The sequence below is a fragment of the Brachypodium distachyon genome, chromosome 4 (assembly GCF_000005505.3).
Source record: "Brachypodium distachyon strain Bd21 chromosome 4, Brachypodium_distachyon_v3.0, whole genome shotgun sequence".
In the NCBI taxonomy this organism is placed as follows: Eukaryota; Viridiplantae; Streptophyta; class Magnoliopsida; order Poales; family Poaceae; genus Brachypodium; species Brachypodium distachyon.
In genome coordinates, this window is record NC_016134.3 from 31,453,858 (window position 1) to 31,467,478 (window position 13,621).

At 43.1% G+C, this 13,621-nt stretch overlaps 4 protein-coding genes across 6 annotated transcripts; 2 read left to right on the forward strand and 2 right to left on the reverse strand.

Moving 5' to 3' along the window:
• The first annotated feature begins 674 nt into the window (after positions 1-674).
• Positions 675-2,128, forward strand: LOC100841171. Its single transcript, XM_003577835.4, has 3 exons — positions 675-907; positions 1,428-1,505; positions 1,790-2,128. Exons 1-2 carry the CDS (start codon positions 785-787, stop codon positions 1,491-1,493), a joined length of 189 nt encoding a protein of 62 aa, XP_003577883.1. The 5' UTR covers positions 675-784; the 3' UTR covers positions 1,494-1,505; positions 1,790-2,128.
• Positions 1,946-5,297, reverse strand: LOC100832489 (calcium-dependent protein kinase 25). The gene is made up of 5 exons (XM_003576298.4): positions 3,598-5,297; positions 3,198-3,481; positions 2,971-3,098; positions 2,710-2,809; positions 1,946-2,546 (listed from the first exon to the last, which is right to left on the reverse strand). Exons 1-5 carry the CDS (start codon positions 4,580-4,582, stop codon positions 2,445-2,447), a joined length of 1,599 nt encoding a protein of 532 aa, XP_003576346.1. The 5' UTR covers positions 4,583-5,297; the 3' UTR covers positions 1,946-2,444.
• A 132-nt stretch (positions 5,298-5,429) lies between these two features.
• On the reverse strand, positions 5,430-7,451 carry LOC100832801 (L-aminoadipate-semialdehyde dehydrogenase-phosphopantetheinyl transferase). 2 transcript variants are annotated; one of them, XM_010239662.3, is made up of 5 exons: positions 7,121-7,451; positions 6,760-6,892; positions 6,427-6,662; positions 6,019-6,190; positions 5,430-5,834 (listed from the first exon to the last, which is right to left on the reverse strand). In XM_010239662.3, exons 1-5 carry the CDS (start codon positions 7,249-7,251, stop codon positions 5,670-5,672), a joined length of 837 nt encoding a protein of 278 aa, XP_010237964.1. In that variant the 5' UTR covers positions 7,252-7,451; the 3' UTR covers positions 5,430-5,669. The 2 variants fall into 2 exon arrangements, with proteins under 2 accessions (XP_010237964.1, XP_003576347.1); XM_003576299.4 differs by having other exon boundaries at positions 6,427-6,665; positions 7,121-7,426.
• A 229-nt stretch (positions 7,452-7,680) lies between these two features.
• On the forward strand, positions 7,681-13,390 carry LOC100833111 (protein ZINC INDUCED FACILITATOR-LIKE 1). 2 transcript variants are annotated; one of them, XM_003576300.4, is made up of 17 exons: positions 7,688-8,073; positions 8,277-8,317; positions 8,428-8,488; positions 8,616-8,718; positions 8,812-8,914; positions 8,995-9,048; positions 9,138-9,200; positions 9,282-9,331; positions 9,423-9,498; positions 9,886-10,086; positions 10,639-10,726; positions 11,166-11,251; positions 11,338-11,445; positions 11,676-11,720; positions 11,821-11,909; positions 12,320-12,363; positions 12,546-13,390. In XM_003576300.4, exons 1-17 carry the CDS (start codon positions 7,899-7,901, stop codon positions 12,647-12,649), a joined length of 1,491 nt encoding a protein of 496 aa, XP_003576348.1. In that variant the 5' UTR covers positions 7,688-7,898; the 3' UTR covers positions 12,650-13,390. The 2 variants fall into 2 exon arrangements, with proteins under 2 accessions (XP_010237965.1, XP_003576348.1); XM_010239663.3 differs by lacking the exons at positions 9,282-9,331; positions 9,423-9,498 and having other exon boundaries at positions 7,681-8,073.
• Positions 13,391-13,621: the final 231 nt, after the last annotated feature.

Here is a 13,621-nt window from a genome sequence, read left to right on the forward strand (position 1 = left end):
GAAACAATATATGCAGCAACGGAAAATATCAAATTCATTGACCTCCCACTACCACATGTTTGAGGCGCCATCTTCATCACTCTGGCCCCACAGGCTATGGATCCGACTCGCAAGAGTCTCCTTGGAGACGGATTAGACGACCACAGACACACTCTCTCTTAGTCCCGATGCCTTTTTCGAGCTCGATGCTGTGAATTGGAGCTCTGCAAAGTCATCCGAGCTCTTCTATGGTGGAGATGGGGGAAGAGGAGGAAGCTCCATGGCACAAACTCTCCGGTCCGCATCGAGTGGAAAAGGAGGAAGAGGTGAGGACTCAGAAGAAAGATAAGCCATTGGAAGGAGTAGCCGGGGTTGGGCGAGTAGTGTAGAAGAGAGAGAGAGCCGTTACGTGCGGGTCGAGCCGATGGCCCAATCGGTCGGGAGGTACATTTACCAAGTTACCCCTCTATTTCACAATAATCTGTGCATACAAACCGAGATTCAATTTGGACCAACAATTAGAGACCAGTGAGACTTTGATCAAGACTTGTGATTGGTCAACTCTCAGACGATGTTGAATTTCCTCATCCCTGGCTAGAGAAAAAAGAAAAATGAAGAAATAGACGACGGTTTATCCGATCGGGTCCCACCTGTAAGCGTTAGTCTCTCTATTTATCCGATTGGGTCCCACTTGTAAGCGTTAAGTCTCTCTCTCTCTTTCTTTCTCGCGTCGCCCCCATCGTTGCTGGCGGAAGAGAGCTCTCTCGCCGGCGGCGGCGGGGAGGAGAATCGGGAGAAGGAGGAGATGCCGCACCGGGCGCGGCCGATGACGGGGCTTCTGGCGTTCATGGGAGTCAACCTCCTCCTCCTCAACACCATCACCCCTGTCTACGACTTCGTCTGTTTCCACCCCTACTGGGACCGCAGGGTACGTACGGCTACCCACAGGCCACAACCCGCCTTCTTCTCCACCTCCGGCAAGTCGTTGGTTCGAGACACACCCAACCGCGATGATGTAGCTCCTGATTGCGAGGACCGGTGTTTGTTTCTTTTGGATCTCCTTGTTCTGTTTTTTCGCCCCCCCTGGTTGTAGACGTGCACAGTAGCTGTTTGTGGAAATGTCTGGGTAGGAGGGTGGAGATAGATAAGTTGCCAGCTCCTTCTTTCGTGGTTGCATATCGACGAACCAAGCATACGCTGATGGCCCCTAAGGGTTATAATCGACGAGTTCTTTGCCCAGTTGCATTGCGGCAAATTCTATTCGACCGATAAAATCTCTGCAGCTGTAAATGTTCCACGATAGAACCTTGTTACGACATGTCTTTTTACCCTGCCCTTCCAAAAACCAAAGATTTGCTCTGACTAGTGAGTACTGGGATCTCAATATACTGGATTCAATTTTGAATCTTGTTTGTGATTTGTGTTGTGTAACTTGTCTGAATTTGCAGAGAGAACGCCGTCAAAGGGAACGTGAAGAGCTTCAGGTCAAGAGTTCTCTAGGAACTGCGAAATAAATTTTTTACTAGGTAAATAAATGCTTCCCCACTTTCGAAAAAAATAGCATGCTTTTCGCATTCCTGTGTTTCTCCATACTCATCCTATGATGCTGTCTGGTTAAGTAACTAGACCATGATGGTATATATTTGGCATATAGATGTACCTTTTTCTTAAAAGTGCTCATTTTCCTTGCATACCATTTAGTCTTGGGGAACTGGGAGATTCCGCTAATTTGTTACGAACTTGAGATGCACTTTTAATGAGTGGCGTCCTCGCTTTCAACTCACACTGTATATTATTTTGATTTGTGCAGGTATGTGCTTACCTCATTACTCTATCACGCCCTGGATTCTTCATTTCAGTTTGATGGTGAAAGATTGATGAGGAAGCGATGGTGATGCTTTTCAGTGTCGGTGATCATTAGATCTTGTTGCGAGATGCTCTCTCAAAATGCATCAGCTCCTTGTAATGACAAACCCAGTAACACTAGATATGTTGAAATCGTTTCTTGAAACTACACTGTTATGGTTTCTCAGCTTCTTGTATTCATCTGGCTGTTACATAAGTAAATCGAATCATCTATTTGGTTCAGATCTGTTGTAACATAAGTTGAATCATCTGGCCTCACTATATATTATACGTAGTCTTCAAATTTTTGGTGAAGACCAGCCATCTTCATGTATCTTGAATTTCCTCTATGATTCTTCTCCCTTGGCAACAGCAGCAGAGGCTTGCATCATCACGAATGTACCGGTAATCTCCGACGCACACCACCAACATCTGAAGTAAGTGTACAAGATGAGTAAATTGCGCAGAAAGGGAGATACTTGCCGATGAGTTTGTTCCCAGCAACCAGCAAGTAGGTTATACTGAATTTTGAGCTCTAGCTGAGAAGCATCTGCAGAGAGGATTCCATTGTACAGACTACATCTGTACATCTGCTTGTTTGAGCTACACTGCCTGTTTCACTATAGGACTAGATCTCTCCTCTTCTTCGGGTTCGTTGGCTCGGCGGTGCCTGTTCCTTTCCTCATCATCGCCACGAACTCTGAATAGTCTATCCTCCCGTCCTACATGTGCAAAAGCATCTTCAGTTTCTTTGGATGCAAGAAGTAAATCATTCATCATCAACTGGAAAACTGGTTATCAGTTATCTTTATTTGATCCTATGTTTCTACAGTCAAAGTCTTATGCATCAGATTGCAACTCAATCTATAGTTGTTTGTTCCTTACATTGTCAGTGTCAGCTTCGGAGATGACCTCCTTGATCTCTTGGGCGTCGTACAAACCTTTCTCTTTCAAGGCTTGCTCGAGCTCGTCTCTCGTGATGAACCTGAGAAATGTATGTAACAAAACATTCATTCCCCGGAGAATATCTAAAGTTGCAAAATTCAGATTTTGTTTTTCGAAAAGGAGGAAAACCCCCTGGCCTCTACATCAATCAATGCAAAATTCAGATATTGACATTTTCCTTGATCCTGGTGGTGAACTTACCCACTATTATCCTTGTCAAAGTACTGGAACGCGGTGTAGAGGTGCTCCTCTCTGTCCATCTTGTTCATGTGCACCGTGGCGGTGACGAACTCCTCGTAGTCGATCAACCCGTTGCCGTCCGCATCGGCCTGGAGATAATTTGCAGCAGAAAATGAGTTTTGATGAAGATGATTTCATCTTAAAAATTTAACCTTCATAGTTCTTTGAAGATAATGAAGGACTCTCACAGCTTCCATGAGTTGCTCGATCTCATTATCGGACAGCTTGGTGCCCTGCTTGGCGAGGCCGTTCTTGAGCTCTTCGAGCGTGATGGTGCCGCTGTTGTCCTTGTCGATGTTCTTGAACATCTCCTTGAGCCCCTTGATCTCCTCCTCGGATAAGCACCCGGCTATGACCCTCAGCGCAGCCTTCTTGAACTGGTTCATGGCCCTGAACTGCTTGAGCCTGTTGAGGACCACGTTGTCGAGCGGCGTGTCGGGCGCGTCACCGTCTTCTTTGATCCACGGATGATCTGCCAAGCTCAAATCCACAGACACTTCAGTCCCATCTCCTTAAACAATGAATTAATTAACAAGAGGGGATCCATATGTCTAGCTTAATTAATTAGAGGTGATCAGCAGAGCTTACTGAGGACTTGAAATGCAGTGAGCCTCTCCTTGGGGTTAATATTGAGCATCTTCTTGACAAGATCCTTCGCACCAGCAGAGATGGCGGGCCACGGATCGCCGGAGAAGTCGACGTGCCCCCGCAAAACAGCGGTGAAAATCGCATTCTCATTCTCCGCCCAAAAAGGCGGCACGCCGGCAAGGAAGATGTATAGCATGACACCAATGCTCCATATATCAGCCTCGGGCCCGTACCGCCTTTTGAGCACCTCCGGCGCGATGTAGTATGCGCTGCCGACAATGTCCCGGAACACCTCGCCTTCCTTGAAGAAGACGGAGAGGCCGAAGTCGGTGGCCTTTAGCGGCGCGTCGTCGGCTTTCCCTAGCAGGAGGAAGTTCTCGGGCTTGAGGTCCCGGTGCATGACCCCCATGCAGTGGCAGGTGTGGACGATGCCGACGATGGCGCGGAGGAGCGATGCGGCGGCGCGCTCCGTGTAGTGGCCCCTGGCGATGATCCGGTCGAAGAGCTCGCCGCCGGCGCAGAGCTCCATGACCAGGTGGACGCTGTGCTTGTCCTCGTAGGCGCCGCGGAGGTCCACGATGTTGGGCTGCCCGGACAGGTGGTACATGATCTGGACCTCCCGCCGGACGTCCTCGAGGTCTTCTCTGGTGGAGAGCTTCCGCTTGGCGATGGTCTTGCAGGCCAGCTTCTCGCCGGAGGTCCGGTGGGTGCAGAGGTGGGTCACGCCGAACTGGCCGCGGCCCAGCTCCTTGCCGATGCTGTAGGTGGCCCGCACGTCCTCCATGGGCCGGCCCAGGACCTCGCCCACCGGAGCCGAGGACGATGGCGGCGCCGCCTTCGATGCGCCGCCGCGGTTGGAGGCTGAGGAGGAGGACGCGGTGGGCTCCACTCGTGGGGCCGATGCTGCAGGAGGAGGAGGAGGGGCGGCGGCCGGGTCGTCGGCGGCAGCGGCGGCGGCGGCGCCCTTGGAGCAGCATTGGCCCATGGCTGTCTCCGGCCACGCAGGCTTCCTGCATGGGTGGAGAATTTTGCGCTTTGGTTTGGATGCTTTGTTTGTTTCTTGTCGAGGAAAAGAGGATTTTTTTTTTTTGTGGATTTGGAGTTTGGAAGGTTGGGAGGGAATGGCGGGCGCGGGAAAGGCAGATATAGCATTCTTGCTTAATTGCTTTGCTCACTTGCTGGCTGGGCGACAATTTTATTTATTTATTTTGCTCTGTTTTCCATTGCATGTACAGTATAATAATCGTTTCGTCTCTTTTTTTGGTGAGTTTTGTTCTTGGTATATCATGTTATTGGAAATGGAAAAAAAGAGAAGGAATTAATGTTTCCATTGTGTTACAGATTTTTAGTCATCATCATCATCCAGAGAAATATCTTCTAGAATCTCTTTCAGTTGGGTGGCTCCATTCTGTTATTTCTGTTTCATAAAGGTTTCTTCAGAAAGATGCATACCATGCACAATCATTGCAGAGTTCAGCAAATGCCATCTTTCTTTCTTTCTTTTCTAAGGATTTATTCACTTTTCTAGTTCACAGCAAATATTTTATTTCTTGATTTAATCCAGTCATTTCCCATTTTCTGGTACATATGTCGTCTCTAGAATCTCTTGCAGTTGACTCCATTCGGTTATTACTTATTTCTATTTAACAATGGTGTTTTATTTTTCAGAAAGATGTATGTACCATTCACCATAGTCCATAGTTCAGCCACTGGCTTCTCTACTTGCTCAAAAGCTTTTATAGATATTGCAGAACTAAACTCATGAGGGGCAGAGACTAATCCACACAATATTCTCCCAAAACTCACACGAGACCTTTCTTTGCAAAACCATAGGGCATAAATCATGCATCCCTTGTCCCAATTAAAAGATTCAGTTATATTCAGTAGGCATTCACCTAGTTTCCAGAAAATACATATAATCTCTTGACTTAAACCACGAATTTGCCATTTTCTTGCAAATATGTCATTTCTCGATTAATCTAGCAGTAGTATATGACTGCAAAATCTAAAACCTGAAGCTTATATCTGCACTACAGTAGAGTAAAATTTTACAGTTTTACTGCACTGGTCACCTAATCTTGTAGTAACTGTGTAAGCTGTTCCACTGTCTGTAGAATGAAAGCTCCTTCTGGCATCTCCAGTGCATCATGAAATTCTCGCTCCTCAATGACCAAATTGGACAATGTTCTCTTGTAGCTGTTTACAGCATCCTCCGGATGCCCTCTTGCTATGGATGCCTGTGGTTTCATTTATAATGTTAAGTCAATAACATGTGACAAGACCGAAATTGGAAGGAGAAATTAATTTTCTAGGCTTTGCAAAGAACTTCGCGAAACAGATTTAAATTTTCCATATCAATTCTGAATTAGCTTCCTGTTTATGTGGATTGTGAAGTAAATGATATGGATAATCCACAAATACCAAATGCACTTCGTCAAGCTTGAAAAGCCAGAATCTCCAGTTGCTAGACTCTACACCATCAATGTGGACAGAGATGTTAACCCAGTGAACATGATGGAATTCCAAGCGCTGCAAGCCAAATCCAACCCCAGCGCCTATAGCTTTAACAAATGCTTCTTTGAGACACCAGTACCTAAAAAAGAAGCATCATACTTTGCCATATCAAATTTTAAGTTACTCCCTAGATCATCAAAAGCACGCAAATATTTTAAAATAATCGCTACCCCACATTTCTTCTAAATAACAGAGCGTACTAACCATTCTCGAAAAAACAAAGCCTACTACAGAGTACAGACTGCAAGATGATATGCTAAAACGACAATTCTGCATACGTTTATTGTCAAACAAATTCCTCCGCAGAAAATTTACCTGTAGAACTCTGTTAACATCTCATCGGGACTGTTATCGCAGACGACACAGTTCCACTCATGGTCTGTAAGGTAAGACGCGAAGTTGTTGATGAACTCCAAGGCGGTTTCTCCCTGAGGCTTAGAGATGCACACGATATCAAGGCCAACAAGGCAAAGCAGCTCAGACGCTATGCCGACGTATTCACCCTGATGCGACGTGTTGAAGTTGAAGTTTCTGAAGTTCAGAGTTCTATTCTGCTGCAAGACAACAAGAGGTGAATATAACTCAATCGGCCTAACAAATGGTCATTTCATTTGCCATGTAAGGATGGAATTGAACAAAGTGTAGTACCAGATACGGTTTCCCTTCGACTGTGCGGCATATGTCTATTTGGTGGAACGGGATGCCAAGAACATGGTGCACAAGCGAGTACTGGAGCAGCTGGCTCACGAGCGCCCGTTTCCTGTCTTCCTCCTTGACAAACCTGCACTAGTGAGACGGGTTAAGCTCCCCATAAGATCAACCAATCTCTCAAGGGCATATTCGAAGTGTTTAATTCGAACTCAACCCAACCTCAACGGGGCCAAAAGGAAAAGAACTTGCCCAATCTAGCAGGAGCAATGGCCAATGGATTGAATCGATGGAGCAAGGCGGAATAAAATTGGTCGGGCGAGGAGTGCAGGGAAGAAGATGAATTGGCCGGAGAGCATACCTGTCAATGGCGGCGCGGTGGTGTGGCGGCAGGAGCGCGGCCGCAGCCTGGAACTGCGCGGGGGAGGGGCGCCAGCGGGCGACGTCGACGAGCCACCTCCGCCGCGCGCCGCTGAGGTGCTCCCCCGCCATAGGACGACGACTCCCGCTGCTGCTGTGCGCTTGGACTTGGAGACGCCGGACGAGACACGCCTCGCCGGCCTCGGCCGGCCGCCGCCGTCACCACTCCCCTTTTTTTAAAGAGAGAGCGAAGGAGAAGAAGCAAACGATTGGTGAGCTTCGTGTGGCCCATTAAACAGTTTTTTTCTCCAAATTTTTTGCTACGGAGTATTACTTTCTAAACTAAAATTTTCATCTTGATTAATGAAATTCCCTTTCTCCCCGCCAAAGAGAAAACAAGAGCTGAATACATGCATACACGTCTCCATCTCTTGACAAGCCAAGATTCCAGAACAAAATAAATCTCTATAAAACAAAAGCGGACATGTAAACATCAAGATCCAGAAGGAGTAAGTAATAATTGTCTACAAAAAGGACACGAGGGATTCATAGGATGCCACGCATGCAGGGGATTAGTTTAGTTGCATATCTCGATCAACGTTTTGCATTATTAATTTCCTGTGTACCTACAGGCTACAGTGGTCGATCGAGCAACTCGCTTCAGTTAATAAATTGTGGTAGCTGCAGAGTGGAGCTGAGACAGTGAGAGCTTGGCTAGCCTTCACTGCAGGCCTGCAGCTAGCTAGCTGTGGGTAGAAAACTAGCAATACATCGTCGCGATGGCCGGCGGCAGTGGGGAGGTAGCGGCGGCGGCGCCGTTGCTGGAGACAGAGGAGAAGGTGGCGGCGTACCACGAGGGTTGCCCGGGGTGCGCCGTGGATCGTCGGAAGGCGGCCAACGCCGGTGTCCCCTACAAGGAGTTCTTCCACATCTGGATCATCATCCTCGTCTCATGTAAGTACTTATGGATCAAGCTACTAATTACTAATTGATGCAATTCAGAAGCAGAGTATTTAATTTTGAGCTGTTTTCGTTTTTAGAACATCCATGTTAATTTACATTTATGTTGGTTGCATTTTATTTATGTGGCACCTTATGTTTTGAGTACTAATTAAGGCCAAAGATGTGTTTCTAATTCTTTGTCCTTGACATTCTAGGTTTGCCAATATCACTGCTGTTCCCCTTCTTATACTTCATGGTACGTTTGTATCTAATATATAGAAAACAACCATGTTGACCCAACATTTTCCCACAAGTCCATAACCATACATAATCTCTCAAAATAGTGCGATTCTCTTCTCAAAACAGATAAGGGACTTTCATATTGCAAAAACGGTCGAAGACATTGGATTTTATGCTGGGTTTGTGGGTAAGAACCTACAAAATTATTAGAATTCTTAGTTCCAAAAGTGTCATTACAAATAATTACAAGCTTTTTGTATGCACTCACTCCTCTAGAAATAATGATCAATATGGCCTTCTCTCAATTCTTTTAGGTGCCTCCTATATGCTCGGTAGAGCTTTAACCTCCACTGCTTGGGGGATGATAGCAGATCGTATTGGTCGAAAGCCTGTTATCGTGTTCGGAATTTTCTCTGCGTCAGTACCCCTATTCTATGTTTGCATGAGTTCACTATTTTATGACATATCCCTAATTCATGCCTTGGTGTATACATTGATATAATATCTCAGGCTTCTATTCAATACATTGTTCGGACTAAGTGTGAATTACTGGATGGCAATATCTACACGATTTCTTATTGGTTCTTTAAATGGTTTACTTGGCCCCATAAGAGTATGTTGGTTGAGTGACCCAAAGTTCTGTTTGGTATTTGAACATGTTATGGTTATTGACTTGAATATCTATCTCTGCAGGCTTATGCTATTGAAATTTGTCGACCAGAGCACCAAGCTATTGCATTGTCACTTGTAAATTATAATTTTTATACCAAACATTTCTCACTAATATTGAAATGCTAAAATTTAATTTTTAACATTCAGTATTTCTATGTGATTAGGTTAGCACATCATGGGCAATAGGTCTGATTGTTGGACCAACAATTGGTGGATATCTTGCACAGGTACCTGAAAACTATAGTAATGGACTTGTGTTATCTTTGTCACATTTATGCTGTTTGTGATATTTTTCTCATATTATGTAGCCAACAGAAAAATATCCGAAGTTATTTCCGACTTACTCGTTATTTGGAAGGTATTATGTTACTATAAACTCAGTTGTACCACATAGCACAAACTCCCTTCAACTTATTACTAACTGGGAGACTAATGAAATAATTTTGTAGGTTCCCATATTTCTTACCTTGTTTGTGTATATCAGTCTTCTGCTTTGCTGTTCTTATAAGCTGCATTTGGCTCCCGGTATGTGCAGTTAACCAACAATATTTATATAAAAGCAACATGATGTACACTAATATATGTGTTTTGTTTTTTGCGAAAAACATTAATATATGTGGTTATGGTCACATCAGGCACATTTTTAATTTATAGCATGAATTAATCAATATATATACCTTTTTAAGTGCTTAGAAAGAATTTTGCTACTCTAGATGAAGACAACCTTTTTAACTGTTGAATTTGTGCTTAGAAAGAATTGAACAATGCATGCCTCTGTTTGATTCTTTTGACAACCTCAATTAATTGTGTCCTAATCGGTTGCCCCAGTATAATAACATTAATGATAGAGGTTCACAATATACTTTATGTTCCCTTTAGCTCATGATGACTTAACTGAAAATAATCTTTCAGGAGACGTTGCATAACCACAAAGCAGACAAAAAGGGAGATCAAGCAAGTGAATCTTCTATTGCTCATTTTTCTGATCCAGAGGAGCTTAATGAGCATGGTACTAGTGCAACTACAGATAAAAACTTATTTAAGAATTGGCCATTGATGTCATCTATTATTCTCTTCTGTATCGTGTCCTTTGAAGATATGGCTTATACAGAGGTAAGATTTTACTATAGATATACAAACCATAAGATTTCTGTTGTTGGTTTCAAGATATGTGGATGCTTTTGAATGAAAAATATGTCCTAATCCAGCTTTGAATAAACTCAGCAAAACACATGTGTCATTACATGCGCCATTAAATAGCCAGATTGTTTATTTGATAGATAATAATTGATGTAGCAAGCAGAAACCAAAAGGCAACTATACTTTTGGGTTGCATAAGTCAGACAAACTTTCCAAATAGTCCATACTCCATTGGATTAAGGGAAACCAATAATATTTATATACATAGTTTTTATTTGTGTAATTTAACTGTGATTTAATCAGCTCCATATGTTGTTCTCAATATATATCTTAGTAGTTCATTTTTTTACACTGGTGAGGTTAATCATTTCAGATAGATCATGCTTTTGTACACATATGAGGGGGAAAATATCAAATAATTGACCTTTAGGCTGTCTACTTTCTGACAATCACAAAAGTTTGCACTTGAAAGAAAAGAAAATTGAGCTTCCATCCCCTTATATGATGTTTTGGATCACATAATAGATATTCTCTCTATGGGCTGAAAGTGACAGAAAGTATGGCGGCCTAAGTTTCTCAACTGAGGATGTTGGTCAAGTTCTTGCCATTTCAGGTGTGGATATTTCTTCTATATACACTACTGATCTGCAGAACCCTTGCTATGTATCACTACTTTGGTCCATTTCATATTCCTTATTGTATCATATGTCACCCTGTTTGAGTTGACATATGCTACTACACTAGAGAAATTTAAGAGCACACTAGATTTGGCAACAGAATTGCGTGTGTTTTGTTTTTGCTTGACACCTTGCATCGATCGAGTTCCCAAGATACTTATGTGTTGTCTGGATTGTTTTTGGAGAATTTGCATTTAACAAGAAAAAGATTTAGTATACACATGTTGCTGGAGAGACCTAAGTGGCCTCACTATGATATGATATGGAAAAATGTAATCTTGACTAATATTTATAAGAACTTGCTTTACATCAACATCTTCTAATTCCGTATCGCAGCACTAGTTAGCCCTAACGATTTCATCTGTTCATCTATAGGTGCTAGTATTCTGGTATACCAAACTTTTATTTACCCTCGTATTGTGGGTGTCCTTGGACCAATCAATACTTCTCGCATTGCCACAGTGAGTTCAAGTCATCATGATTTTCCATTAAGAGTTTACTTTTACTTCAAAACAGTCGAACAGATCAATTTTGATCAATTTTGCAGAGTCTATCTATGATGCTTCTTCTTACTTACGCACCTATCACGCATCTCTCAAGACCTTGGTCACAAATAGCAGTGAGCATTGCCTCGATTCTTAAGAACAATTTCGTCGTAAGCACCTTCGAATCCATCCTAAGTTTTTATGCATGTATAGACATTGGTGGATATCCAAGATACACATTTCTTCTGTTTATCTCTTCACTGAAATAACAAAATGTTTTCCAATTTGAACAACCACATTGCTTTTTGCAGTTGCTGATTTTATTAACAAAGATTAATATGTCACAACAATTTTGTAGTCGCTTCTTACTAAGATTGTCCGCTTTTTACATGCTTCCCAGGTTACTGTTGTCACATGTAGTTTCATTCTTCAGAATAATTCTGTGGTATGTTTCCATGTTCGCATTCTTTTATTTACTACTCCACTTTAGAGCAAATTGGGATTTCCTTGATTAATTAAGTTGTTTCTGTATGCTGTACCAACAGACTCAACATCAAAGAGCAACCGCAAATGGATTAGCCACCACTTTAATGTCCCTTTTCAAAACATTCGCTCCAGCCGGAGCTGGCATTGTGTAAGTAAAAAAAATTAACTGCTACTAAATGCACATACTACAAATAGAAGCTTGAATTGATCTGCTTTGTGATGTTCGTAGTTGCATGATTTCTTCTTAGTGTTTATTAAGGAAGGGGGCTCAAATTTTGTGAAGGAAAAAAAATCATATCTGTCATCCTTAATTAGTTTTAAACAACAAATACAAATGTGATAGTAATGAAACAGTGAACATTGTATTTATTTACTTAATGTAAAATACGGGACACTAATTCTACGAGTAAATAGCATGTCTATTTTAGTCCCTTGTACTAGCTATATCCTTCAGCCTTTATATAGCATTCAAAGTATGCTCATACTAGTGTTCGATCAAAGTGCGTTGAGTTTAATAGTTGATACAAATAATTGATAATTACATGGTGTATGATGCAGGTTTTCATGGGCACAGAAACGCCAACATGCTCTATTCTTTCCAGGTAAATTAATTAAAACTTAACAAACTACATACTTGATCTGCACAGTTTTGTTTCTTGAGCCAGGGCGGTTGAAATTGATTAGCACAAGTCGTATTTTGAACGGTGAGATCAATGCAGATCAAAGTAAATTAACTCCTTATTTTGTTAACATTTTTTTCGCCTTTTGGGTTACATCTATGTAGGCGATCAGATGGTGTTCTTCCTTCTGGCTATCGTGGAGCTTGTGCAGCTGGTCTGGACATTCAAGCCGTTTCTAGCCGTGCCACAACAATTCTGTTCAGATTAATTAGCAAGCACTCATGCTTTGCATAGTACGGAGTACTGTTTAATTAGTATACTATACACCGCGCTCGTAGATCTGTGCAAGGAAGAAAGATGAATTGGCCGGAGTGTACCTGTGGATGGCGGCGCGGTGGTGCGGCGGCCCCGGCCGCGGCCTGGAACTGCTCGGCGGAGAGGCGCCAGCGGGTGACGTCGGCGAGCCACCTCTGCCGCGCTCCGCTGCTGCCATTACGCGGCGGACGGGACGCCTCGCCGGCCGCCGCCATCACCACTCTCCTTTCTTTTCGAGAGAGGCGAAGGAGAAAGCCAACGATTGGTGGTGGGCTTCGTGTGGGCCGTGTGGCCCATGGAGCATTTTTGTTTCTTCAAATTTTGCTACTTTCTTGTTGTCAACTTTCGGATTCAAATTTCATATGAGGCACTTTATTCTAGAAAAAGGGGGGAACAAAAAATTTCAAAATTTGCTACCTTTTTGTTAACTTTGCAATTCAAACTTGTATGAGACAGTTGTTCTAATAAAGGGGGGAAATTATCTAGAGATTGAAGTACAGAGCATTCGGTCTCTGCCTCTCTGTTTTAAGAGAGCGAACGTTTGGATGCTGTCTAATCAAGAGGAGGAAGAAAGGGGCTAGTGCAAAAATAAGAGAGGCATGCTTATGTCTCAGAACTGAAACAGTTAGTAAAAATTTCAGAAATGTAACCCTTGTGGAAGCGGCAGCTTTATGCTGAGCTATGTGATTGTGCAGAAATCTTGTGTGTTGTTTTAACAACAGAAAAATATTTTTCTCTCATGGGTTATGTATTTATGCTGGTCTATATTTTGGAGCTGGAGGATTCGGTGTTGGATGTAGAGACCTGGTTTCGAACTCCTCTTGTTGTACCACGTGTGCAACGACAGAAACTTGTTTTATCTAAAATATGAATTTAATGTCCTACAAGTTCAGTCGCAAAAATTTACACGAAAACGCGAGGTGTA

Coding starts and splice junctions, on each gene's coding strand:
- LOC100841171 (XM_003577835.4), top strand. CDS start 785: ATGCCGCACCGGGCGCGGCCGATGACGGGGCTTCTGGCGTTCATGGGA. Junction 908..1,427: donor ACCCCTACTGGGACCGCAGG/GTACGTACGGCT, acceptor CTGAATTTGCAG/AGAGAACGCCGTCAAAGGGA.
- LOC100832489 (XM_003576298.4), bottom strand. CDS start 4,582: ATGGGCCAATGCTGCTCCAAGGGCGCCGCCGCCGCCGCTGCCGCCGAC. Junction 2,810..2,970: donor TTTGACAAGGATAATAGTGG/GTAAGTTCACCA, acceptor TACATTTCTCAG/GTTCATCACGAGAGACGAGC. Junction 2,547..2,709: donor CCGAAGCTGACACTGACAAT/GTAAGGAACAAA, acceptor TTGCACATGTAG/GACGGGAGGATAGACTATTC.
- LOC100832801 (XM_003576299.4), bottom strand. CDS start 7,251: ATGGCGGGGGAGCACCTCAGCGGCGCGCGGCGGAGGTGGCTCGTCGAC. Junction 6,666..6,759: donor TCGAAGGGAAACCGTATCTG/GTACTACACTTT, acceptor GTTGTCTTGCAG/CAGAATAGAACTCTGAACTT. Junction 6,191..6,426: donor ATGTTAACAGAGTTCTACAG/GTAAATTTTCTG, acceptor CTTCTTTTTTAG/GTACTGGTGTCTCAAAGAAG.
- LOC100833111 (XM_003576300.4), top strand. CDS start 7,899: ATGGCCGGCGGCAGTGGGGAGGTAGCGGCGGCGGCGCCGTTGCTGGAG. Junction 8,489..8,615: donor ATTTTATGCTGGGTTTGTGG/GTAAGAACCTAC, acceptor CAATTCTTTTAG/GTGCCTCCTATATGCTCGGT. Junction 10,727..11,165: donor TCAAGTTCTTGCCATTTCAG/GTGTGGATATTT, acceptor GTTCATCTATAG/GTGCTAGTATTCTGGTATAC.